Here is a 27,824-nt window from a genome sequence, read left to right on the forward strand (position 1 = left end):
GGGGCGTGGTCCCAGGCGGGAGGGTCCGGGAGGGCGCAGGACGCGGGCGATCAGCAGCGGGACGCGGGATGCTCCGCCAGCCTCGCCGTGCCCGCTGAGGCTCCTCTCTCGTCTCCCCCGTGCCAGCCAGACCCGACCAGAGGTAAGGACCCCGAAGCACAGGTGGCCCAAGACCCGGGCGGGCACCTGGAGCGGGCGTGGCCGAGTGACGGGACTCACATAGGCTCAGAAGTGGAGTTCAGGTTTGGGACTTTTGGAAACTCGGCGTTGCGACATAAGTTTGTAGCTTCCCGAAAAGAAATCTTTCTGACAATCAGCAACTGCGGTCAATAACAAGCTTTATGCTGACTGACCACAACTGGACCGGGTTTCCACGCGTGAACTTGACCGGCGCCTTGGGAAAGTAAGTAGATGGGAGAGCTCAGCTTCGCGTGGAAGCAGCACCCGCCGTCGGGATAGAGAAAGCTCGTTCACAAGTGCAGCCTTGGTATTTCCTCCTATCAAACCTTATTCCTAGAAATACACAGAAGCCTTGCTTGTAAAATCACTTTGCTTCTCCTTTTATTCTTTGATAATGTCCCGTGAACGTTAGAGTAATTAATTTTCCTTTGTTGGAGGCTACGAAGCGTTTGCTTAGCTGGTTTCTGGAAAAACTTGGCTTTAAGGGGAAGGGAAGCTCTTAGTCGCTGAGACTACCCACACCTAGTTCTTTTCCACCTCCTCAGTTAGTGCTTACTATTTATCTGTAAACTTTTGTGTGTTCCTCTTAGCCCCGAAGGTTCAAATCCAGGGCCTCACACATGCTAGACAAGCACGCTACCTAACTGAGCTAAAACCCCAGGCCATGTACAAGTCTTTCAAATGTCTTGAAGATGTACCCAACTTTTTATTTTCTAAAAATGATTCTCACACTGAGTATTCTAGAATTGGGGACATGGTGAAAGTAAATAATCGGGTAACTGCCCCCCCCCGCAAAATTAGAGGCATATTATAATTATAATCATAATGCATCGTATGATGTACAGGTAGACTGGGTTCTTCTATAATTCCACCTCTGTTCATCTCTAAATACAGATCATTACACAAGTCTGTGTTTAACCGATCATCTTCATAAGCCAGAAAATATGATCACAGGATCAGTTGCGAGTAGAGTTTGAAAAGGGATATTATCTTGGAGAAGCAAGCCATCCCAGAAAGCTGACCTCATCTTTCCAGAGGTTGCTGCTGGGTGGGGTCTTATTATGTTGCCCAGGCTGGTCTCAGACTCCTAGGCTCAAGCCATCCTCCTGCCTCAGATTTTGAGGTAAGTATAGATGCTAGAGGCTTTCACTGCGCCTTCTATAGTCTTCAGCCATGTTCCCCCATCCAAATCCAAGGAAATGGTTAGATCAGATCTGTAGCTAGTCCCACTAAGGTCTGTTGAGGAGGGAAGGGAACCCAGTTATCTGCATAATTAAACCACGAACCCCTGCTTCCCTTTCAGGAAGTGCAGCGTTTCCTTTGTTCAGCCAGCTCTTACTGAACAAAAGCTAATAGAGACACACCAGTTTCCTTCCCACTGAACGGTGGCCTATTTCAGCTGGCCTGCTTAATTCTGTTTATCTCTGCCCTTACCAGAAGGTGTGCGGCATGTGTTGGAAATCTATACATGACGTGAGAGAGATATACCTCAGTGGCAGAATGCTTTCTTAGCATGGATGAGGCCTTGGCTTCAGTCTGTAGTGCCACAAGAAAAAAATGATCCGTGAAGAATAAGGGACTCTAAGCAGTAAGAAAACGCATAGTTGGTTATGTTTAATACAACAGTTTGCTAGATTCTTGTGTGAAAAAACTCACCTTTAAGCAGCCCAAAGTCTAGTATTTCTCTCAAAGTTTGGTGTGCACCACGGTCCAGCAAGGTCTCCCCTGCCCGCCTAGGTGGTCTGTGAAAACTGCTGTATGACTCACCCATCTCCCGGTGTGTATCAGTAACGAGTGTAGGAAGACCGACAGGCGATGGTAGTTTTAATTTGTCTGTTTTCTCCTTCGACTACCCAAACAAGAAAAGCAGGGCCATACAGAGTTCACATTAAATTGTAATATATTGAATATATATTGTTTTTTCTCAATTTTTTTTAAAAATTAAAAACATTTTCTTTTAGTGAAGATGGATTTTTTTTCATACAATGTATTCTGATTACAGTTTCCCCTCTCCCTACTCCTCCCAGTTCCTCTCTGCCTTTCCTCCCATCCAGATCCACACCCTTTCTGTCTCTCATTTAAAAAACCAACAGGCAACTGAGGAATAATAATAAAGTAAAATACAGTAAGATAAATAAAAAACAAACATCAGAGTAGAGTATGACCAAATAACCAGATGTAAAAAGAGCCAAAGAAAAAGCACAAGAAACACAGCTAGACTCAGACACACGAAAGTTGGCACACACAGGAATCCCCTCAAAACCCAAAACCAGAAGCCATAATATGTGTGCAAAGGACCTGTAAGGTTAAAAAAAAGTGTCTTGACAACATTATGAAACAACGAACCTCCGAAGATGCCCTTGAGTTCATTGTGTGTTGGGCATCTATTGCTGGGCATGGGGCCTGCCCTTAGGAGTGGTTTGTATCCCCAGTGAGACGCCCTTGGAGAAAATTAAGTTTTCATTTGCAAGTGGCTATCAAATTGGATATGATTTCTGGGTTAGGAGTGAGGGCATGTATCTGTTTCTCTCAGCTCCAGGACCCCATTTGATGCAGACCTGTGCAGGACCTGTGCATGCTGCTAGAGTCTGTGTTCATATGGGTACCAGCTTGTTGTATCCAGAAGGCCTTGATTCCTGGATGTCCCCCTTCTGGCTTTTACAGTCTTTCTTTCCCCTCTTTTCTTAGTTCTCTGAACCCTGAGGGGAGGGATTTGGTGGAAACATTCCATTTAGGGCCAGGTGTTCCAAGGTCTCTCCCTCAGTGCATAAAAGATAATTTTCTCATACAATATATTTTAATCATATTCCTTCTCCTCCCTCAGCTTCTCTCGGAGCCCCCCGACTTTCCTCCCCAAACAACTTCATGGTCTCTCGAACAAACAAATCAAAACTCCAAAAAACAAAAATCAAAATAAACAAGCAAATAATCATTGACAAGAAAAAAAATAAAACAAAAGCCCACAAAAGCCATGGAGTTCATTTTGTGCTACTCCCGAGCATGGGGCCAGCCCTAGAGTGTGGTTGATAAACCCAGAGACACTCCGTTGGAGGAAATGATCTCCCTGCTCCTGGCAGGTATTGTTAGGGGTGGGACTTCGAGCCCACTTCTGTCTGGTTTGAACTTGTGCAGGCCTTCAGATGATTTCACAGTCTCTCTGAGTTCATGTGTGCGTCAGCCCTGCTGTGTTTGCAAGACTGTGTTTCCTTGGAGTCATCTAGCACCTCAGGCTCTTACAATCTTCCCGCCTCCTCTTCCCCACAGATGCCTGAGACTTGAGGGGAGGGGTTTGTCCAGGACATCCCACTTAGGGCCGAGTCCTCTGAAGTCTCTCATTCTTTGTTCAGTTGTGAGTCTCTGTGTTAATTCTCTGATGAGGGACAAACAAGGCACTATGGGATCCGTGGAAGTCATGATATTTCAATAGGGTCATTTTTATTGCTATGTTCCTCAGCAGAGTAACAGGCTCTTCTGTGGGTTTCATGACCTGTCTAGTCTCAGGTTCATGGCCACTTTAGCCGTATCGCATATGGGTTCCATGCCGTAGAGGAGCCTTAAGTCTAGTTAGAAAGAGGTTTGTTACTCCCATGTTTATGCCAGTATTGCACCAGCGTTTCTTGCAGGCAGGTCACAGTTGTAAGTTGAAGGATTTATAGCTGGGAGATATTGATGATTGATGAGTCTCCTCTAGGGGTGTTCATAGTACCTTCCAGCACCATAAACTCTAGACAGTAGAGGTGAAACTTTTAGTTAAGTACCAGCTTGAGTCCTAGATGTTTAACAACATATGTAAGTTGTGTCTTCCGGCAATAGGGCCTTACCTTCAGGTTGTGGAAAGCAACTAGCAGCCTTGATAATACCCTGTGATGTTTGTGAGACTCCATGGGACTCCTTTGGCCAACAACTCAGTAAAATGCAACACATTCTTGACACTGGGGATTTTACTTGGTGGCATAGTATCTAGGTGGGCATTATCCCCACCCAGTAGATGGTGACTCCATTTAAATTCCTTCCATATATATATGGAAGCATCCACAGTAGTAGGTTTCATATGATTTTTTCAAAAGGCCCTAGCCAGGCGGTGGTGGCACATGCCTTTAATCCCAGCACTCAGGAGGTGGAGGCAGGTGGATCTCTGGGAGTTCGAGGCCAGCCTGGTCTACAAGAGCTAGTTCTGGGACAGCCACCAAAGCTACAGAGAAACCCTGTCTCGAAAAAACAACAACAACAACAACAAAAGACCCTAGCTTGTATCAAGTTGACATAAAACTAGCCAGCACAAGCCCTTTGGATATATGCCCGGGAGTAGTATAGCTAGATCTTGTGTTGATAACTTTTCGGCTTTTCGAGGAACTTCCACACTGATTTCCACAATGATGTACAGTTTGCACTCTCACCAGCAGCGACTGAACGTTCCCTTTTCCCTGCATCCTGGCCAGCATGTGCTGTCATTTATTTGTTTTATTAATCTTGGCCAGTCTCACTGAGATAAGATGAAATCTCAAAGTAGTTTTGATATCCATTTTTTGATGGTTAAGGATAAAAGCATTTCCAAGCCACGTGTGTTTCATCTTTAGAGAACTTTCTGTTTCTATACCCATTTTTTAATGGGTTGTTTCCTTGCTGTTCAGTTTTTTGAGTTCTTTGAATGGTCTAGATATGAACCATCTGTAAGTTGTGTAATTGGTAAGGGTTTTCTGCAGTCCACTGCTTAGCTCCAATGATGGTGCCCTTTGCTGTTCAGAGTTTTAGTCAATTATTGTTGGTCTTCTGACTTTTGACAAAGAAACCAAAAATACATACTGGAAAAAAGACAGCATCTTCAACAAACGGTGCTGGACGAGCTGGATGGTTGCTTATTAAAGAATGCAAATAGATCCATATCTATCACTCTACTCGCAACTCAGCTTCAAATGGATCAAAGACCTCAACAAAAGGCCCACGAACCAGAAGAAAAGGTGGGGAATGGGCTTGAATTTACGGGTACAGAACAGGATTATCTGAAGAGGACACTGACAGCACAGGCATGAAGACCAGAAATTAGTAAACGGGACCTCAGAAGCTGAAAGGCTTCAGTATGGCAAAGGACACCATCAATCGGACAAAGCAGCAGCCTGCAGAATGAGGAAAGATCCTTACCAATTACACATCTCTACAGGGTTAGTATCTAGCATATATAAAGAACTTAAAAGAAACAACACTGAACAAGAAAACAACCATGTGAAAAATGAGGTACGGAACCAACCACAGCTTTCTCTAAAGATGAAACACAATGGCCAAGAAATACTTTAAAAACTGTTCCACATCCTTATTCATCAGGAACTCGCTCTGTAGATTGGCCTCGAACTCACAAAGATCCACCTGCCTCTGCCTCCCAAGTGCTGGGATTAAAGCCACCCACCGCCACCACCTGGATAATTACTGCTTTTATGATTCTAGGTATTATGGATCTGTTTAAATTTTTTATGCCATCTTGATGTAACTTTGATAGGTTGTATACCTCAAGAAATTCATCCATTTCTTTTAGGTTTTTAAGTTTGGTAGAATACAAAATTTTTAAATATGTCACTATGATTCTGAATTTTTTAGTTTCTGCTTTAATGCCTTTCTTTTCATTTCTAATTTTATTGATTTAGCTCTTCTTTCTCCACCTTTTGGTTAATTTGGATAAAGGATTGTCAGTCTTGTTGATTTTCTCAAATGACTGTGTCTTCATTGCGTTCATTTAGTCAGATCTTCTTCATGACACTTGAACATACCCATAGTTACTATTCTGTGGTCATTTCTTCCTCATCTAAATTTCTTTTCTCAGGGCCAATTACAGTTGGGTTTCTGGCTTCTGGAGTTGCCAAATTGTCTTGGATGTTTATGTTTTGTTTTGTGCTTCAATCCAGGAATCCGGAATGATGACAGTTGAAGTGTTTCTTGTTGTAGATATCTAATCTCACTTTTTTTTTTTTGGCTGCGTGTTCCAGTTTTGATTACTATTGCACCAATTTTGGTCCCCACCTAGCGTGACAATTGTGGGGTCCTTGGTAGAGAGTAGTTCTGCAGGTTCTAAAGAAAGAACCCAGCAGGAGGCTGGGTCCCAAGGGGATGGAGTGGGCTGGGAGGTGGGGCCCAGGCTGGCAGGTGGCAGTCTAAGAGTCATCTGGAGAGAGCAGAATGGATGGGAGAAGCAGACCAGGCAGCCCACTCGAGTGCCAGACAAGGGTACTGAATATCTCTTTAAAAGGATTCATCATTTGGACACAGCTCCTAGGACTCAAGAAACGAAGCAAACAAATACTCCAGTCTTCAAGCAAGTGTTAATCTGTTTGTAGGAGCCATGTAAGGAGGACTTGGGTATCCATAGTAGAGCGTTCAGTGTAGACTTGGAGGCTTTTACTAAATTGATCAGGGTGAGAAGCCGACTTACAGGCAGTGTGAAAGTATGCTACCCAGATTAGCTGTTAGCTTCCCTAACATTAAGCAAGTAACTCTCTGCACTTCAGGACGTGCTGCAAAGGTGCAAGATTGAGGTGTTTTCTAGGGTAATCTTGGCATGGGGCATGCCTGACTGCGTGTTCTCGGCGAGGTAATTATAGGCCTTTGCGGCAGGGAAAACTCGTGTCTTCTCTATCTTTTTAAAATTCCTAGAAAGTTTGGCTTCTTAGAATGGCAAATAAAAGCATAGTAATAAAAAAAAAAAAAGAATGGCATTGCCATTTAAATTTTTTTATTCTTACTTTTTATTATTTTATTATATTTATAATTATTTACTTTTAAGGATGTTTTTGTGTGTATCTACTTGGGTGTACGCCACATGTGTGCAGGTTTCCTGAGAGACCAGAGGAGCTGAAATTAGCCAGGTGTCATGAGCTGTCCGTCCCCGACTTCATGGTTTTATGAACAAATGCCATTTGTGGTTTTTCTGGTTTTGTGAATTATATTAAATGGAGTCACCGATTTTGAGTTTCTAATTTCAGGTGCTTTTGGGGGAAAAAAAACCCCACAATTTTGCTGTGAGAAAGGACATGAGGAGACTAAAGGCCTGGGATTTTACCGATCAGAATGAAACCAATGTTGAAAGACTTTTCAAATCTCTTGCTGGTGGTGCTCTGTGACTATGGTAAGTAAGGTGAGAATCCACCAAGCCCTTGGCATCGCCGGGAAACCAATGCACTGATGTTGGCAACCCTGCGTGGGAGAGGTCGAGTGGGCCAGCAGAATTCTCCTGAAGCCATGGCGTTGTCACCCTGGCCTCTCAAGAAATACTGTACTTCGGGGGTTTGTCTGATTGATTCAAATTTCAATTTCAACGTATTTGTAACTAAAAAAAAAAAAGACAATGAAACAAATCCTCACTACTACTAAATAAATGAAAACAAGCATGTTACATGTAGCTCTCCTCCTTTGCTCTTCCCCGAGAGATGGTACTACCACACAGCCATGCCTGCCCCGTAAGATGTTGCACAGGCTTCCATATCCCTGGGTGAAAAGTGTACTCCACCAAGCCTGGCAAAAAAAAGATATCTTCAGACTTCTTTTTTCCCCCTTCATATCTGCTGAATATAGATGAGATCTATTACTATGGGTTATACACATGTATATGTAAACATGCTTACATGAATATTCTAGTTACTCTAAATTCTGTAATAAATGGGGGAAGGGAAAATGAAAGAACAGAAGAAACAAACAAAACAAAACAAAAAAACACTAGCTTAGTACTAGGATGCAGTAAGACCAAATGTATGCTGTTTTCATTGATTGGCTCCCACCGAATCAGAATCTGGTCAGCCTCATTGGCAATCTCTGTCTTTTATAATAGGCTCTGGATCGTTGGGCATGATGCATGCTTGTAATCCTAGTATTTGGGAGGTAGACAGCAGGAGGATGCTACATCCTAGCTCAAGGCAAAACAAAACAATCCCAGTCTTGTTAGTTGTTGTTGGTTAGGTCTGTGTCAGCGTGACACAGCTAGAGTCATTTGGGAAGAGAGGTTCTCAAGAGAGAAAATGCCTCCATAAAGCTGGCCTACCGGCAAGTCTACAGATCATTTTCTTGATTAATGAATGATGTGGGAGGGCCCAGACCACTGTGGGTGGTACCAACCCTAGGCCCATGGGCCTGGCTTCTATAAGAAATCAGACTGAGCAAGCCTTGAAGAGCAAGCCAGTAAGCAGCACTCCCCCATGGCCTCTGCACCAGCTCCTGCCTCCAGGTTCCTGTGTTGAGTTCCTGCCCTGCCTTCTCTCAGTGATAGAGTGTAGCTTGCCTAGTTATTTCAGAAAGGTTCATGCTATTACAAGTGACCAATGAAGAGTAGATAAATAGCATCTCTCGTCCACCTGAAAATTCCCTCCTCACCCAAGTGGAGAACACTAGTTCTACTGGTAAAAATTCTTAAGTACCTATCTTGAATATTGGACAATCATAACTTTGAAGAGAAGCTAAGTATCTTACACTTTATTTTTTAAAATATTTATTTATTTATTATGTATATTACAATATTCTGTCTGCGTGCATGCCCACACGCCAGAAGAGGGCACATCAGACCTCATTAAAGATGGTTGTGAGTCACCATGTGGTTGCTGGGAATTGAACTCAGGACCTTTGGAAGAGCAGGCAATGTTCTTAACCACTGAGCCATCTCTCCAGCCCAGTATCTTACACTTTAAATAATCTATAGCAACTTGTATCATGCCATTTAAATCAAACTTTCATTACTATTGTATATTTATTTTCCCCAAATACTTAAACACCAGAGTCAGTTACTCAGTTGCAAACTGAAATAAACTGATTGCTCCCCAAGTTACTTTTAGTCGTGGTGTTTTATGACAGCAACAGAGATCCTAACTAAGACATTAATGAAGTGGTATGCGCCTCTTTGTCCTTAAGATGCACTAGAGAACAGATCTGACCCTTTCAAATTTAAATTAAGATGACCTTAGTGGGGCCGGAGAAATCGTTCAACAATTAGGAGCAGGCAAGAAGACTGAGCACGATTTCCAGCATCTGTGTTAGGTGGTTCGAAACCACCTGAAACTCCAAAGGATCCAGTGTGTCTGGCCTCTATAGGCAGCTGCTCTCTCTCTCTCTCTCCACACACACACACACACACACACACACACACACACACACACACACTTAAACTTTTTCAAAAGCATTTTTAAAATTACTTTTGCCTCAGTCTTAATTCCTTGACCTATGATAAGTGTGAGAGTCTCTTTGCCACTAGTGTATACCTTCCTCAGCTCACGTTGTCTCCAGATGCAAGGGAATATTCATCAACTTCCGTTTTCCCTAAATGGAAAAACAGAATAAAGCAAATTTTATCCCGTTATGATTTTTCAGTAAGTATGATCAAGTGTTCAAATCTATCCAAGTGTTATTTTATCTTCTTTTACTCTCAGGTAGGAAATAAATGAGATGCTGACTGATCTATGTGTTGATCTAGTCATGTGCTGATTCTAATAGTCACTGATTAAATTAAGATAAGGGGAGTTTAAAGATAATTATAAGCAAAAATGTGAGCCCCTTTAGACGTGTACATGATGTGTGGATGGGATATATACAGTAAGAATAATACACTTTTAAATTATGTAGCATTTTTCAAACCAAAAGGGGGTCCTAGCAGTTCTTTCGTTATAATGTCTTAGCCAGCCATGGGCCAGCTGATTGTTGCATTGCCAAATTCTGCCTGCTTTGATATTTCTCTGGGTCCAGTTCAGAAAAGAAACAAAGATTCTTATGTGTCTGGATTCTTTGTACCCGTCCAGCTGCTCTGCTGGTCCCTTTCAAAGATGTGGTTGGTCATAACTGAATGGTGCTTGGGAAATTAGCAGCCATCTGTCCTGTCGATGCAGCGCAGTTGCTGTCATGGCCTTAAAGTTGCCAAGGACCTGCCCAGTTATTTCAGAAATGCTCAAACGATTATGGGTGAGCAGCAAAGTATAAATAAATGACATCTCTCATCCATCTAAAACCCTCCTCCTCACCCAAGTAGAGAATACTGGTTCTTTTTTTCTGCTAAAAATTCCTAAATGCTTATCTTGAATAGTAACTTTGAACAGAAGTGAGTATCTTACATTTTAAATAATCTACAGGAATCCGTATTGTGCCATTTAAACCCAACTTTCTCTGAACACCTGAAAATGATTAAAGTAAGAAACGTGAGGGGCTGAGTTCAGAGCCTGGGACCTGACAATTAATTCTTCTACCTTCACAGTTATTCACTGCAGTTAGATGTTACATGTTGTGAATTCAGAGTGGTTATCACTGTCCACCATTGTCAACGTCAGGGCAATGAAAGAACACATAGCTCTTAGAAAGGAAAAAGCCGGTGCTTAGCCTCTTAGTTCCTGTGGGTCGTTCTGTAATGTCCTTGGCTTGCTTCCTCTTTCTCTTCATTGCGTCGCTGGTAGTTCAACTCAAGCGCACCCTTTAAAATACAGTTCTGACCATTGCCTTCCAGTCCTCGGAGAACCCGAGTACCTCCTCTTGCGAGAGCCGGTCCACGTGGCCCTGAGCGACAGAATGGTATCTGTGGATTTCCACTCCCTCAGTGACGCTAATGGGACACTGAGGAACGTGTCTGTCATGCTGTGGGAGGCCAACACCAATCAGACTCTCACCACGAAGTACATCCTGACCAACCAGTCCCAGGGGACTCTCCAGTTCGAGTGCTTCTTCTTCCAGGGGGCCGGCGACTACTGGTTTGTAATGACTCCGGAAGCGACGGACAATGGCACGCAAGCTCCTGGCTGGGAGAAAAGTGTGTTTCTGAAGGTGGAATGGCCCATCTTCCACATTGATTTGAATCGGACAGCCATGGCTGCAGAAGGCACCTTCCAGGTGGGCCTTTTTACCACTCAACCGCTCTGCCTGTTTCCAGGGGACAAGCCGGACATGCTGGTGGACGTGGTTTTCACCGACAGTCTTTCTGAGGCAAGAACAACGGGGCAGCCGCTGGAGATCAGAGCCACCAAAAGGACAGAACTCGCTCAAGTTCAATGGGTTGAGTTTGGCTGTGCACCCGTAGGGGTGGAAGCCTACGTCACTGTGACGCTGAAGCTTTGGGGTCAAGACTCAGTCATCACGTCTGTAGGACCTATTGACCTGGCCCAAAAATTCGGATACATATTGGCAATGGCACCGGAAGTCACGTGTGAGTCTGTGGTGGAAGTGACGGTCCTGCCTCCTCCTTGTGTCTTTGTCCAAGGAGTGCTTGCTGTTTACAAAGAGGCCCCCAGACACCCGGGGGAGAGGACTTCGCAGCTGGCTGAAAACAGCCTGTCCCTGGGAGAGAAGAGCGCAGTGTTTAACTGCACTTTGTTTGATGTGGGGAAGAACAAGTACTGCTTTAATTTTGGAATTTCAAGGAAAAGCCATTTTTCTGCAAAGGAGTGCATGCTAATTCAGAGAAATATAGGTTGGTATTAGGATTTTTCAGCATTTTAAAATTAAAATTTTAAATTTGTGTAATCAAGATTAATAGAGTCTAGGTGATCTGTAGTATTCATGATTCATTCTCCAGGCTATACCAATTAGCATTAGTATTTTTCCGTGAAAAATTAAGAGCATATTCATCTTTCAGTTTCTGTGGGAGATTGGTTTTGGGGTCCCCGGACACCAGCATTTCATAGGATTCATATAAAACCTACACTCCACTTCCTGTAAACCCCAAGTCATCTCTAGGCTACGACAGTATGATGTAATCTGTGTCAGTGGCTGTTATTCTGCATCGTCTGCGGGACAACGACAAGAAGAGAGACTGAGCATCTCGGTACAGGTGCAGTGTTTTTCTCTGAATACCTTCTACCCATAGCTAGGTGAGCCTGTAGGTGTGGATTCTGGGGAGACAGAACTTGTTGGGGGCCAAGGGACCACACAGCTGTCCTGGCACTTCAATTCACAGAACCTCTTTAGGTTTCCTCTTTCCCTCAAAAACTATTAAGCATCAGTATCTCTTCAGCTAGAGATGGAGGACCGGGTGCTCCTCTCCACTCCATGGTGGTCTTGTTCAGGCAGCCACAGATGCTGTGAGTCCCTGGGGACTGAGGTCAGGTCCTATCCCAAAAACCCAGTTTCACTCCTGTCCTCCCCACCTTCAAGGTCCTACAGTTCTTTTATCCCTTCTCTCAGGATGGCCCTTGACCCTTGGCTGTGATACTGTGGTTTCTTTTATTGAATATAGATTTTTCCATATTCTATATCCTGATTATGGTTTCCTCTCCGTCTGCTCCTCCAGTTCCTCCCTACCGTTTTTCCCATCCAATCCACACCCTTTCTGCCTCTCATTAGAAAACAAACAGGCATGTAAGGAATAATAATAAATGAAAATGAGATAAGATAAAACAAAAACAAATTGGAATAGGAAAAAACAAACTGAAAAAAAAAAAGAGCCAAAGAAAAAGCACAAGAAATACATGTAGACTCAGTCACACATGAGGTGTCACACACAGAAGTCCATAAAAAACAAAACCAGAGGCCGGGCTGTGGTGGCGCACGCCTTTAATCCCAGCACTCGGGAGGCAGAGGCAGGCGGATCTCCGTGAGTTCTAGACCAGCCTGGTCTACAAGAGCTAGTTCCAGGACAGGCTCCAAAACCACAGAGAAACCAAAAACAAACAAACAAACAAACAAAAAACCCAGAAGCAATGACTTAGCATTACGAGGCAGAGACCCTCCAAAGATGCTGTTGAGTTCATTTCGTGTTGGCCATCTGGTCCTGGGCATGGGGCCCACACTTAAGAGTGGTCTGTTTCTCCACCCTTGAAGAAAACCAATTTTTTTCTATTGCAAGTGGTTATTAATTGCTCATAGCTTCTGGTTAGGGATGGGGGGGGTGCCCACTTCTCTCAGCTTTAGGACTCTATGTGGTACAGATTCATCCATGCAGACTAGGGTATGCTGCATCAGTCTCTGTGAGTTCCTATGTGATCAGTCCCACTGTGTTTAGAAGGCCTTGTTTCCCTGGTGTCCTCCATCCCCTCTGGCCGTTAACAATTTTTCCACCTCCTGTTCTGCATGGTTCCCTGAGCCCTGAGGGGAGGAATGTGATGGAGACATCCAAGTTAGCACTAAGTGTTCCAGTATGTTCTCTGCATATTGTCTGGCTGTGGGTCTCTGTGTTTGTTCCCGTCCACTACAAGAGGAAGCTTCTCTGATGACGGCTAAGCAAGGCACCAATCTATGAATGTGGCAGAATGTCATTAGGAGTCGTTTTATTATAATCATCCTTTAGCAGAGCAGTAGTGTTTGGTTTCCCCTAGGTCCCTAGCCTGTATAGTCTCAGGTTCTTGGTTACCCACACAGGGTATGGGTTTATCTTGTGGAGTGAGCCTTAAATCAATAAGATTTTGATTGGTTACCCCCATAAGCTTTGTGCCACTATTGCACCGGCATACCCTGCAGGCGGGTCATCAAAGAGTTTGTAGCTGTTTCCTGTTTACCTTTCTCCTTTGGTATCCCTGCAGAGTACCTTCCAGCCCAGTGAACACAGGGACCCCTGGGGCTTTCTGACCAGTCAGGCTAGCCTAACCGAGAGGCCATAGGACCTGGTGAGAAATCATGTCTCAGACTAAAGACAATGTTTGCGGCTCCTGAGAAATGACCTCCAGGTCCTCACATGGATGCTGGGGAGAGGTCCTCATGTTACTATTGTAATGGATTAAGTAAAATGCTGCAGGTTCCCGAGGAGCGCAGCAGGCAGCGGGCCTTGAGACCACGCTGCAGCTCCCGAAGTGCAGGCTGCGGGCCAGATCTGAGAGCAGCTACTCCCAGGCAGGGATGGCGCAGTTCCCCAAGTGGCTGCAGGGGGCCACGAGCCATGTGGTGGGTCAGAGACCTCAATGGGGCAGCCAGTCCTACGAGGAGAGACAGACAGATGGGTGAGACAGACAGATGGGCACACCAGGAGACCACACCGCAGGTCTCCGAAGGCAGCTTGATCCCAGACAGAGAGCCACGCTGTGGGCGAGAGACTGGATAGTCACGCCCTGCTGAGTGAGGTTGGAGATTTATTTAGTGGGTTATGGAAGGGAAAGGGAGAGGGGGAGAAGAGCAGAAAGTAAGAGACAGAGACAGAGGGGAGGAAGGGGAGAACTGGGGAGAATGGAGGGAGGCAGACTTGTGGGGGGGGGATAGGGAAAAGAGAGAAGGAACTCAGGATGGAAACTGAAGATCAGCTTGCCTCGGTGGACAGGGGGGGAGTGGGCGTGGCTTGTCTCTTAAAGGGATAGAGCATTACAACTATAGCAGCCCTTATCCCCTCCCCAACCTCTTCACTGCCACTCTTCTGAGTCACTGACTCAATGAATCTTATTAGTCCTTTTATTTAAAAAATGGCTCTCTCCTCTTCTAAATATGACTTAGGACCCAAGGATCCAGTACATTCTGCATGTTGCGAAAAGGGACTCCTTATGGTCTTTGCGTGGTTACTGTGCCCCTGGTACTGTTCTAAGTGCTTTTCGTGGCTCTTCACCGTTGTAGGCCTTATAACCCCATAAATTAGGCTCATTGTATTGTAGTTTTATAGGTGAGGAAGTGAAGGCGCAGAAAAGCGAAGTAATTTGCCCAGGATGTTTGAGTGAAGAGTCAGAGCACAAAGCGGTATGGGTTATGAACTGGGGCTATCGCTCGGTGGTAGGTAGTGCTTGGTCCCAGGACCCCAAAACAAATGAAACCAAAGGTTAAGCCGACTAGCCTGGCGGGTCATTTTATCAATTCCAGCTTTCAGCCTGGAGCTGGGCAGTAGTGGCCCTGCCTCCTCCAGACATTGTCTCTACTGTGCTCCACCTTCTTCTGACCGTTTTGAACTAGGTCTCTTAGTGACCCTGAAGCTCAGTTTCAGGTAGACTGGCTGACCAGTGAGCTCCTGGGATTTTTCTGCTTCCACCAATGCCTGTGTTAGAACTACAGGCACAGATAGTCTTGCCTGGTGTTTGCAAGGGTCCTGGGGGTTGGATTCAGGTCCACTTGCTTTCATAGTAATGTTCATTACTATGAAAGCAAGTGGACCATCTCCTAAGACCCAAACACATTTTTAAACGATTTTTTTGTTTCGTTTTTACATTAAAATTCATGTTTTTCTGTTTTGTTTTGAATCAAAACTGATTTTCTTTTTCTGGTTCACTAAGGGAGTTGGTTTTATTTCACAAATGGTTTTATGTATTTAAAGAAATTATACTTGTATTACAGAAAGTCAAAATCATTTTTAAAGAGAATATAAATGGGTCGTGCTTTTTAACTATCTTGGGCTTTTAATTGGTATGCTTAGAGAAACAAGAGGATTATTGTTTTTTTTTTTTTTGTAATTCTCCATTTCATGGTATGAAACACAAACACAAGAAAAGGATAAATCGATTGTATTTTGATTTAACTTTCTATTGAGATCTTGTAGTAATAGAATTTCCAGTAGAATTTGAGAAAATGAACCGCATTAGGTGAACACAGAGGGACTTTCATAGGAGATTCCCAGAGCTTCACAGGCGCAGGGGGACTCAGGGACTGAGCTGCTCTGGAGCCTTGCAGACAAAGCCGGCTCATTGTTCCTCCCCAGGACGCACTACAGTGTGATCCAGGAGGCACAGAACCAATATTGTGTTCAGTTGGACCTCTGCATGGAATATCATTACCACATCTCGGTTGATGTTGGTCCATGATGCTCATTTAAAATGCTCATACGCTTGTGAAAACCCGCAGAGGCTTAATTACCTTAACAAACTCTTCTTCCATGACTCACTCCAGAGATTGCAGCACTTGGCTCCCCTGAGAACACCTCTGCCCTACGGTTTTCCTTGTGTTTTTGTAGTGCTCCGTGTACCTGGAGCTGTTAGGAGTTTTTGCCCATTAGGGATGAGAGACATTATTATACAGAGGGTGACGTGCCGCCGGCTCTGATAGATACGAGTGTTGGATGGATACCTAGAAACAGAGAAGGGGTTTTGGACTGATTGTCACTAAGAAACAAGTTATTGTGAGTTGCAGTGATTTCATATCTGCTTCAAAGAGGAAGTTTGAATTTGTCAACAGCATTTTTATCCGGAGGGTGCGGCTCAGTGGTAGAGCAGTTGTCTAGTGTGCCAGAGTCTCTGGGTTCTATCCCAGTACTGGAAGAGTGGAAGAAAGCTGTTTGGGGCAGTTTTGTATGTATTGTGAGGTTCCGTGCATAGGTGGATCGCCCCTAGGACTGTTAAGAGCAACTGACTCATTTGTCCCACGTTGTTCCTCTGTAGCCTGGTAACGTCCCAGTTCTGACTGCAGCTAGTTTTGCCTTTTGTTAATATAGGCATTCCATGTCCTTTCAATATTCACAAATTATATTTTCTTCTGTCCTTTTACTTTTGACCCATACATGTTTTATGTGTATATTATACATATCTATATGTGTTTATATATATATATATAAAGTTCTTGATTTCAAACAGCACACACACACATATATGCGCACATATTTATATATATACATACATACATACACACTTGGGTCATGTCAGATTTTTAATCCAATCTAACAATCTTTGTTTTTTAATTGGTATGTTTATACAATTTATGTTTAGTTTTATTATTACACATTTGGATTAAAGTCTGTTTTTCTGGGGTTATAAATCTTCCATTAGATCTTTGTTTTGTTTTTCTTCTTTTTTGCAGATTAATTGAAGATTTTTATGATTTACTTTAACAATCCTATGAGTCTATGATTTATACCTTAAAATATTTTAGTGATTGTTCTAGAATTTTTTCTCTATTTATGTTTTATTTTTTTTAAATATATCTCTGTATTTTATATTTTCTCTCATATAAAATATATAAAATATAACAGACATGTTATATAATATATATAAAGATATGTAAATATCCAGCCTGGTCTACAGAGCGAGTTCCAGGACAGGCTCCAAAGCCACAGAGAAACCCTGTCTCGAAAAACAAAAAAGCAAAAAAAAAACAAAAAACAAAAAACAAAAAAAAAACAAAGATATGTAAATATATCTTTACCTCTAGTCTACTTTGAGAAAGTTTTTTTCTTAATAATGTTATTTTAATTAAAGTATAATTGCATCATTTCCTCTCCTACCTTTTCTCCCTGCAACCCTTTCCATTCCCCTTTACTCCATCTCAAACTCACGGCCTCTTTTCCTTTGATTATTATTGTTAAATATGCATACATACCTGCATATATACACATAAATATATAAATACAACCTGTTGAGTCTGTTTAGTGTTGCTTATATGTATATGATGTCAGGGCTGACCAGTTGGTGTTGCATAACCTTAGGGGCTTATCTCTGGGGAAGACTAGTTCTTCTCTCTGCAGGTGTTAGTTGCCTGTAGTTCTTTTTCTAGGGCTGGAGCCCTGAAGATTTCCCTTTATCCTATTAGCATGTCTGTTAGCATTTTCATTGCTCAGGTCTTGTTTAGGGAGCCCTGCTGCTGTGATATCATGGTTGCGGCTTCCCTGTCTTTTCTAGGAGATACAGTCTCACAGATCTCCTGGTCCTCTGACTTTTAAAATCTCTCTGCCCGTCTTCCATGTGTTCCTGAACTATATTTGCAGGGGTTGTGTTGTAGACATATCTACTGGGGCTGAGCCCCCCATGGTCCGGTGTTCTCTGCACTGTGACCAGTTGTGATTTTCAATGATGGTCTCATAACTGCTACAAAACATTCTCTGTGGCTATAAAGACGAGTATCTAGAATGCAGTTGGGAGTTATTCTGGTCTAGCAAAGAGGCAGCAGTAGGTTTCCTCAAAGATCCATGTAGCCCAGGTTAGTCGGATAGGTCTCCAAGTACCAGGTCTGATTTCCATTCTGATGAGCAGGCCTTAGGTCTAAGTAGACAGCTGTTGGTTGCTGCCAAGCTAGAAAGCCACCGTTGCACTCTTAGGAAGACCTTGACATGCTGGCCATTGTTGTGGCTCATGGGTGTCACGGCTGGGCAGGACTGATTACCTCCCTCTTCACAAGCTGCCATAGCACTTTTTGATATTCTGCAACCAAGTCCTCAGGCAGGCAGAAACTCAGATACAGATCGAATTTTCCAGGTTCTGTGCCTGAAGTTCATGGTGTCTTCAGCAATAGGGACCTGCCTTCAACCTCTAGGAGACAGTCAAGGGCAACAGCCACAGCCTATATTGTTTTGGGAGTCTCTTGGACTTCCCTGATGATCAATTCTTATCCTTGGTGCTGGGTTTTTGTGAGATGGTTTATGGCTTTTGTGGGGAGCATTGGCATTTATGATGTCAGAGCCCTTAGGACCTAAATATTTTCCATTAGGTCGAACCTCCCAACACTGCTGCACCGGGTTGGGTTGGGTTGGGGTGTGTCAGACTCCTACCACGTGCTTTTTGGGGTACACATTCTACTCAGAGATGTATTTATGTTTCCATTTGAGTTCTTTCTAGTTACCCATATTCATATTATTTTCTTAAAGTGTGTGGAATATGCTGGGAGTTGGACGAAGGCTTTCGTTATCTTCGCTCCTGTAATTTTGTGGTTCTTGCATTTTAGTTATTCTCGTTAGCTTACAGCAGTGGTGTATCTTTTCATGTGTGTGTATATCTTGTTTGACTTTTCCATTAATTTCTAATTTAACACACTACTCACAGGCATTTTGAATTTTATTTCCAATATACCTACTATCTAAGTCATTTCGGAGTCTGATTTTATTGATTACTATTATTTCTTGCTTTTTTATGCATCTCAGAATTGCTTGAAATTATAGACGCTGAGGCAAATGTAATTTATTTCCAGAAATAGGTATACTTCTGCTTTCAATAGGCTATTTTTGTGGGTTTTGGGTTAATGTGGTAAAGAACTGGGCCGTGTTTGGGTTGTTCCTGTTGCTCTGGCAACCTTTACTGTATCTAAGATTTCAATATGTGTCAGTGCTACTCTCTGTTTAGGGGAAACATTGTGCTGCGAATGGGATTATCTTTATGTTTCTATACGTCCCTCACTTTCCATCATCCTGCAGGATTTGTATGTAGATTCTAGGGATTGAACTCAGATCTTCAGGCTTGGTAGCAAGCACCGTTCTTATGAACCATCTTCCCAGCCTTCACCTTGGCTTTCACCTCTAGCTCTTTCCTTCCATGGGCACCAAACTGTTGATATTTGGGACTTGGTATGCGATTTTCTAGCCTGGAGGTATGACTCATTGCTCATATTAAACTACTTGGTACTTAATTTACTAACTGTCTTGTGGTGGTTCCGTTTCATCTGAAGCAAGTGCTATGTGTCTGAATCTCAGGGATGAGGAAGGCTCTATGATATCATATAGTCGTGGAAGACCTTCGAATAGTGGGGGGGGGGGCAAGACATTTTCAGCTCTTCCGCAAGTCTGTCACAACAGTCAGTGGATCCTCTCAGAATGACTGGTTTGCTATGCACAGCGGTGGAGGCTGTTCCATAGAGGAGATGGAAGGAAGGATCCATACGGTTTGATGGCTTTCTTGCTGTGACCTTGTCCCTCCAGACACACACTGTGTCTAGTCCTGCACTGGCCTCAGTCCTGCTAGTGGGAAGAGGTGCAAGTGGGCACAAGTTCCCCTTCTTATCTTGTCCCCAGGGGCTCTGTGTTCTCATCCTACCCCTCAGCGATTCCTACATCTTAGATGTGTTTGTCTGATGAGCTGGTGTGGGTGGGTCCTGGACTCTGTCCCAGGCAAACAAGTATTGCAGCCCCTCTTTCCTCGGAGGGGCCTGACTCTCCTCTCACTGCGGGCTGGTCTGTTGCCCTGTGACCTCAGCCCTCTGGTGGGGTGTAGGAATGCTAAGACCAGAGAAGGCTGTATACATGATACAGCTCTTCTTTGTTTTGAGACGAAGACTGACCCTCCAGATTTTTTACATCGAGAATGTTTTTACTTCTAGCCTTTTAAGACCAGAGCTTTGAGTTTTGCCGCTTCCGTCGGGTGCAGTTAAACACTGATTCTTAAATGCTTGGCACTAAAAGCATGACTTATATCCTTGCAGAGTCTTGGGGACCATGGCAGCCGTGGAGTCAGTGTAGCAACACGTGCGGGGAGGCTGTCCGAGAACGGCGCCGCGCGTGTCTCGCTTCTTTCCCCTCCAGACCCAGCTGCTCTGGAGTATCCTCAGAGACCTCTTCATGCTCCCTGGAGGAGTGTGCTGGTACGTGTTCCTGCTTCCTTCCGGGTCACTGCTCAGAGCCCCTGCCAGTTAGGCCTGTCTGGGAACTACCAGTCTGTGCTCAGTGGACGCTTACTTCTCTGATTGCCACTGTTCTGGCTTTGCGCTTATCGGTGTCTAAGACTTGGAGTAGTTGCCATGGTAACTTGCCAGTGAGATGATAGGATTTACTATTGGGAGTGAGGGAAGTGACATGGGAGTATGTCTAAAAATTCAGCTGTGTTAAGGGGTTTTATTAAACAATACAGAAATAGTTGGAAAATGATGTGGGAATCTGGTCTTTCCTGCCTGTGTGGATGCCAAGGATGAAGCTCAGGCTCTCAAGCTTGGCAGGGGCGCTTCACTAACTGAGCCATCTTGCCGGCACCAGATTTTTTTGGTAGGATCTCACTCTGTAGCTCAGAAAGATTTTGAATTTTTATCCCATCTCAGCAGCTGGAGTGCTAGGATAGAGGCATAACAATGTGCCCAACCAGTTGTTATCCCCCCACCTTTTCGCCTTCCTAAAAACGAAACATAACAAAAAATCCTATAGAAAAACATCTTTTCTTAATTTTCCGCCTGTCATCTCAGAGGTTGTCCAAAGGGGGTTTGTAGACCCTCAGTTGTCAAAATGAAGCAGGGCGTCCTGTTTCTTTCCTTCTCAGTGGTCTAAGTTTATCTGTTACCGGTTCTGTCTGGGAGGAGGAGGCAGGGATATTTCTTCTCGCCATCCCCAGTTACAGGACTTGTCTGTGTTTCATGAGCATCATGGAGGTCTACCCTGATAGGTACTTCAGGGTATTTGTTGTGAGTGGTTCATGGAGATGGTCGCTTGCCTGAGCCCGGTTTGCTTCCTCTGTGGAGTGGAATAGCACTTACAGTTATGGCGATGGAGGGGTCACGTTCTTCTTACTTCAGTCACCCCCTGAAAAGCAGCTTGGTCAGCCGGCCAGCTTTTGCTGAGGTCCTGACTTTTAGATAAAGTTCCTCTGTCAAGGCCCACCTACTTATACTCTCCATTTCCAGATTCAAAGGCAGCCTTAGCGCTGCCGTATGGGATTGAGATGCGTTAGATGCTTCCCTTTATTTGGACCTTAGAGAACATTTTAGCCAAGACTGTAGGCACCCAGCAGCATCTCCCAGTGTCTGTAGCCTTAAAAGGTCCTTTTGCTCCTTTGTCTTTTCACCCAGTACCATAGGTCTTGTGGCCTCCGTTTTAGCATCTAAAGAATGTTCTTCTCCATTTTGTCTTCTTACTGCAACTGTAGCCTAGGCCTTTCTTTCTGCCCTCAGTTACCTCTTCTTCTTTAATAGGTCCTGAACGCTATAAAAGACATTGCATCTGTTCTAAACATGGGAAAACATTTTTCTTTTTTAACATTGCAAATTTTGCATGTGCACATACACATAAACCTTTGAGTGCACGCATGTGCCACAGTGCTAGTGTAGAAGTCATAAGATAATTTGCAGCATTTGCTTTTTCTTTTCTTTTTTTTTTTTTTGATTTTCGAGACATGGTTTCTCCGTAGCTTTTGGTTCCTGTCCTGGAACTAGCTTTTGTAGACCAGGCTGGCCTCAAACTCACAGAGATCCGCCTGCCTCTGCCTCCCGAGTGCTGGGATTAAAGGCATGCTCCACCACAGCCCGGCCAGCATTTGCTTTTTCTATCCTGTGCATTCTGGGAGTCAGACTCGACTGTCGGGGTCTGCAGCCAGTGCCCTTACCTGCTGAGCCATCCTGCCAGGCCCAACCATTTTTCTTGTCATCATTCTGTATGTTTATAGTGTGACAACTAGTTATACAACTGTTGTCCAATCCTGGGCAATATAGGTGACCTAAAAATGTCTTCAAAAGCAGGAGGATGTATATGAATTCTATGCAACTCTGACACCATTTTATAGACACCTGCAGAGGCTGATATCCCCAAGCATCCAGGAGACAATCCTAAGATCCTAAGTGATGACTATATACCCTATCCTGCACAGTCTGGAGGAAGGCTCTGGGCACATGGAGGTGCCCTGCCCAGGGTCACACAGTGAGGCATCGAGGGGAATAGGAATCATAGTAAGCTGCGTATCTTAAATACTTTGCATTTATATTCAGGCCAGTGTAGCTTTCTGGAAGAGACATCAGCAAGAGAAATTGGCCATTGTTTTCTGAGGAAACATGGTTGTATTTTACGTTCTGGCACTGAACTTCTGTGATATTGGGTGGGTCTGGAAAAGCACACATTCTTAACCAGACAGCTAAGTGATGAAGTTACCCCTTCCTGTACACTGACGCCTGGGATAAAACGATCTCTCCACGTATTCGCTTCCTCCTATTTTGTACGTTGTCACTCCTTGGAGATGCGAAGATCCACTTTAATATCAGGGCATCTGCTTCACTTCAGGAGATCTGGGAAGTGTAGGATAAGGCAGGATGGACCAGACCAGCAGCTGAGAGAAACTCTTTTCCAGCTGTGTGGTTTTTGTTTGTTTGTTTTTGAAGCTGCCAGCCAGAGTCAGAGAGTAGTGTAGCAAAGAGAGCACTTTGTGACTGGTGATAGGAATTCTGCCACACACCTTCATCGGCCGTCATGGCCAGTGACAGAGGGGACACACCAGGGAACGAGTCTCTGCTTTCACTGAGTCAGGGATCCAGGGTTCTGTCTGGCTAACTGTGCCCCTGAGTGCAGCCATGTAACATGTCAACGAAAGAGCAGGCAGAGTCCATCGTTGTGGTAGGTTCATCCCATCTGGTGTGATAGTGATTGTTTTGCTATTATTCTTCTTAGTAAGGACTGAATTGGTTGATTAAACTGATGTTCACTGGATACCAACTGTGTGCAGGTTACAGTGAACTGGGACTGGGATTGGGACTATACTGAATTTACTTACAAGGTACGTCCTTGTCTTGAAATATGATACAGCAGCCTGGGAGGTTCAGAGAGAAATAGAATATAATACAAAGCCTGAAATGGTAGAAGTGCCCACGGATTTCTCTGGAAGCATGTGGGGTGAAAATCCATGCTGGGGACAGCTCAGTTCTTGAAGCAGGTGATGCTGGAGCTGGACCTTGAGAATGGAGAACGTACCACCCAGAGGAGCTTGGCGGGCAGGGGGCTTGATTGAAGGAGCGATGACTGAAGGCGTAGCTGTGAACAGCTCAGAGACCTGAGACCCATGAGGCGTTCACTGGGGCTAGAGGCTGGTGCGCTAGGAGGAGAGGGGGCAGATAGAGCGCCCCGATGGGCTTCAAAGGTGTGAACCTGTGCTGTTGATGCATCTTTGACTGCAACGTGGATACAACTGGAAAGGGAAGGTGTACTAACGAGTACCTGTTAAGAATTTTTCAAAGTCAGATCTTGCAGAGGTCTAAAGTTCAGTTTCCTCTAACTCCAACTCCAGGGCATCTGAACTCTCTTCTTGCCTATGAGGGGGCTCTCTCTCTCTCTCTCTGTCTCTCTGTCTCTCTCTGTCTCTCTCTCTGTGTCTCTCTGTCTCTCTGTCTCTCTGTCTCTGTCTCTCTCTCTCTCTCTTTCTCTCTCTCTCTCTCTCTCTCTCTCTCTCTCTCTCTCTCGTGCATTCACACACTCAAATATTTAAAAAACAATACCAAGGCATATATGTGACAGCTTCCAGCTGAGAGGGTTGAGGTAAATTGCTCTGTGGGAGGGACAGGCTTCAGGTGAGATGAGGAGGCCTCCCTCTGAAGGGAGACGGGGGAGTATGAGGGGTTTGTAATCAGGTGTGCTTAGAGAACAGTAGGAAAGCACAGGGAAACACCGGGAGCAAGTGGAGGTGGTGAGGCCCAGTGATACCACAGGGAAAAGGGGGCAGGTGCCCGGAAGCTCTTAGACAGTGAGCGCTGGGGCAGGGGTGGGAGTGGGACACAGTGAGCTCAGGTGGCAATGGTGGGCATCTGGTCTCCAGGCGTCCGACTGCAGTACAGTCGGAGACTCTAGGGGGTTCTGCATCTTCACAAGACCTCTCGACTGTGGGACACACATTGGCAAGGGTTCGGGTATGAAGACAAGTCAGGGAAGGGCAGTGACAGCTGAGAGCAGGATTGTGGGCAGCTTCTTCCCGCACAGGGGGTGGGGTCTGGATTAACTACATGGCTCCTAGTCGGATTTTCCTCAGTGAGTTTTGCTAATTGTAAATGTTTAGGTACAGTTATCTAAATTATTTATATTTGGTTTTGAGTTTTATACATAAGTGTGTTGAGAGTTTTGGCAGGAGATGCTGAGCACAGAAGTCTCCTGGTTGTGGCTTCCTGGGCCCCTTCTGTGGTTCCCCGTTTTTGCAGGGTTCTCTCTTTACTGGCCACCTTCAGCTCTCATCAGAAACCCAAATCTTTGGTTCTTTCCTTTCCTCTTTAATTGCTCTGATAACTGGGGAAACCCTTGTGGCTCCCAAATCACGCAGAGAATTCAACATAAGACAATACATTTGTTTTAACCTTGTACTTATTTTTTTCTTTTTCAAGTATTTCGGCCGCCGAGCCCATCGTCTGTTCCACCCCAGGGTCCGGTGAAGTCCAACAACGTCGTGACGGTCACAGGGATATCCCTGTGTCTGTTCATCATCATTGCCACCGTGCTCATCACTCTCTGGAGGAGGTTCGGCAGAGCCCCCAAATGCAGCACCCCTGCCCGACACAATTCCATCCATACCCCTGGCTTCAGGAAGAACTCGGATGAGGAGAACATCTGCGAGCTGAGCGAGCCTCGGGGAAGCTTCTCAGATGCGGGTGACGGACCCAGGGGAAGCCCGGGGGACACAGGCATCCCTTTGACTTACAGGTGCAGCGCACCAGCGGCTCCTGACGACGAGGCCTCCGGCAGTGAGAGCTTCCAGTCCAACGCCCAGAAGATCATCCCGCCCCTGTTCAGCTACCGCCTGGCCCAGCAGCAGTTGAAGGAGATGAAGAAGAAAGGGTTGACAGAGACCACCAAAGTGTACCACGTGTCTCAGAGTCCCCTGACAGACACCGTCGTGGATGCCACTGCCAGTCCTCCCTTAGACCTGGAAAGCCCCGAAGAAGCAGCAGCAGCGAGCAAGTTCCGAATCAAGTCTCCATTTCTGGACCAGCCTGTGGCAGGCGCCGGGGACAGGCCCCCCTCCAGGCTGGATGGCATCGTGCCTCCGCCCAGCTGTGCGGTCAGTCCCAGCCAAACCCTGATCCGCAAGTCGCAGACGAGGTCAACTGTGGGGAGAGAGGGCTCATCTGAGAGGTGCCACTCCAGAAGTTCCCTCTTCAGGAGGACCGCTAGTTTTCATGAAACCAAGCAGTCCCGCCCGTTCCGGGAGAGAAGCTTGTCTGCACTGACTCCCCGCCAGGTCCCTGCCTACAGTTCCAGGATGCGGACCTGGGACCAGATAGAGGATAGGTCCAGGCCTCCTAGCCGAAGTGCCCACCTGCTTCCAGAGAGATCAGAGCACTTCCAAGGGGCAGGTCGGGCCAGCAGTCCCTTGGGCCCTCTCTCCAAATCCTACACTGTGGGGCATCCCAGGAGGAAACCGGACTCGGGGGATCGCCAGGCAGGGTTGGTGGCAGGAACTGAGAAAATGGAGCCTCACCGAGCTCACAGGGGACCGTCCCCCAGTCACAGGAGTGTTTCGCGGAAGCAGCCTTCACCCATTTTCCCCAAAGATAGCTACCAGAAAGTCAGCCAGCTCAGCCCTTCTCACTGCCGAAAAGATAAATGTCAGAGCTTTCCCATCCACCCAGAGTTCGCCTTCTACGACAACACCTCTTTCCGCCTCACTGAGGCTGAGCAGAGAATGCTGGACCTCCCGGGATACTTCGGCTCCAACGAAGAGGATGAAACCACGCTTAGCGTGGAGAAGTTGGTCATCTAGGCTGAGAAGCTGCAGGACCCACCCAGGGCCCTTTACCCAGCTGGCAGTATGCACTGCTCACATACCTTCTGTTAACTATTTTGTATAACTGTGGGGATTAGTTCAAAACCCAGAGGGGTGTGTGCATGCGCGCGTGTGGGCGTGTGTGTGTGTGTGTGTGTGTGTGTGTGTGTGTGTGTGTGTGTGTGTGTGTGTGCTCACCGGGAAGAAGTTATTTATCCTGAATGTTTATCCTGGGCGGTTTTTTGTTGTTGTTGTTGTTATCCCTTTTCTGTCGGCTTCTTTCTACTAATAAAATTTAAGTGAGGCAAATGTATGATGATTTTGAACACTACACTGGATGTTTCCAACTTTGGAATCTGGAAGCTTTTCCCAAAGGGGAGGAGCCATCGGCTGCTTGCCTCCATGTGCAGAGCTATTATAGGTGCGACCTTGTATCTTGCTTTGTTGTGCAGTAAGGACTAAACAAAGAGCCTAAAAATGGGGCTACTTCTTTTGAAGGCTGTCACCAAGGTACCCAGTGGCATAAATCCTTGCAGCCCAGTGGCCTAATGACTATTCAGGATCTGCTCAAATAGCTACCTTTTCTTCTTTTTCATAGTGACCTCCATGTGGCCACACCCATCCTGCCTTTAGATTGTTTTCCTTCTTTCAGTGTGTCAGGATGTCAGCCTGCTGGTGAGGGTTCAGACGGGGAAGTCGCAGATGTAAACACGGTAGTTTCAAACGTTCATATTTATTGAGCTGCCGCTTGTGCCGTTTTTATTGAACATTAAAATGTGCTTCCTTTGGGGCGGCTTTAGTGATGACTATCTGCTCTGCAGGAACAGGAGGGGTAGACTGTCCAGGCTGTCTGACAACTGCTATGCACGGATGAAAGAAGAGGCAGGCCGGGTACTCTCCGGTGCCTTTATTCATCGTACCAGAGCTTTGTTCTTGATCCAAGCTCGCAGGTCTGTGTGCCAACCTTTGACACACAGGGCACATGCTCACTCGCTTGTCCCAGAGCTCCCAGGGGATTATCCAGCGGTATCAGACCGAGACCAAAACAGCTTTGGAGAAATGGAGATTCAGGAGGAGCACTTGGGCTGAAAGGGTTTCTGTTCAACGATGTTCACCGTCGGCCTAGTTTTCTGGGGCTCTCCCCAGCGGTGAGCCCTGGCCTCCGAGAGAAAAGATGTTTCATGCAGTCTTCAGCGCGTAGTTGTAGATTTCGGTAGAATGGTTTTCTGTTTCCTTGTACTAGCCCCCGTGGCTGCTGTAGAGTAGGGGCTCGAGAAAGGTAAATGGCCAGCTAGGGAAATGCCTTAAAAATCATTTGTAGTTGAATTAGAATGATTCTTTGTAATACGTCACGCTGTAAATCATAGAAAGGAAATATGTTTGGGAGAGATTATGAGATTTCCATTTATAGAGGTCTCCACAAATGGAAGTTTTTTTGTGTGTTATTGACTTGTGTGTTTCCAACCATCCTCTGAACTCTTAGTGAGGCTTAGACAACATTTTGCTAGTTCTGTGTCTCAGATTATCTCATTATATGTGACCCCAGCAATTTTGATAAGCATTCCACATTTCTATAATATTGTCTCTGTCCCAAGCAGTCATACTGTCTGTGATGTGTCTGCTCACTTACCTGAGAATAAATGTTCTTATTAAATATAGTTATTTTATTCTAAAATC

The 27,824-nt window shown here is 45.2% G+C and overlaps 1 protein-coding gene across 4 annotated transcripts; it reads left to right on the forward strand.

Annotated features, from left to right (window-relative positions):
• Thsd1 (thrombospondin type 1 domain containing 1) lies at positions 1-27,824 on the forward strand. Of its 4 annotated transcripts, none has more exons than XM_075986306.1 (5): positions 1-142; positions 7,149-7,291; positions 10,637-11,593; positions 20,140-20,298; positions 24,769-27,817. In XM_075986306.1, exons 2-5 carry the CDS (start codon positions 7,234-7,236, stop codon positions 26,142-26,144), a joined length of 2,550 nt encoding a protein of 849 aa, XP_075842421.1. In that variant the 5' UTR covers positions 1-142; positions 7,149-7,233; the 3' UTR covers positions 26,145-27,817. The 4 variants fall into 4 exon arrangements, with proteins under 4 accessions (XP_075842421.1, XP_075842423.1, XP_075842422.1 ...); XM_075986307.1 differs by having other exon boundaries at positions 53-403; positions 24,769-27,798; XM_075986308.1 differs by lacking the exon at positions 20,140-20,298 and having other exon boundaries at positions 24,769-27,824.

Source organism: Microtus pennsylvanicus, chromosome 9 (genome assembly GCF_037038515.1).
Source record: "Microtus pennsylvanicus isolate mMicPen1 chromosome 9, mMicPen1.hap1, whole genome shotgun sequence".
Lineage (NCBI taxonomy): Eukaryota > Metazoa > Chordata > Mammalia > Rodentia > Cricetidae > Microtus > Microtus pennsylvanicus.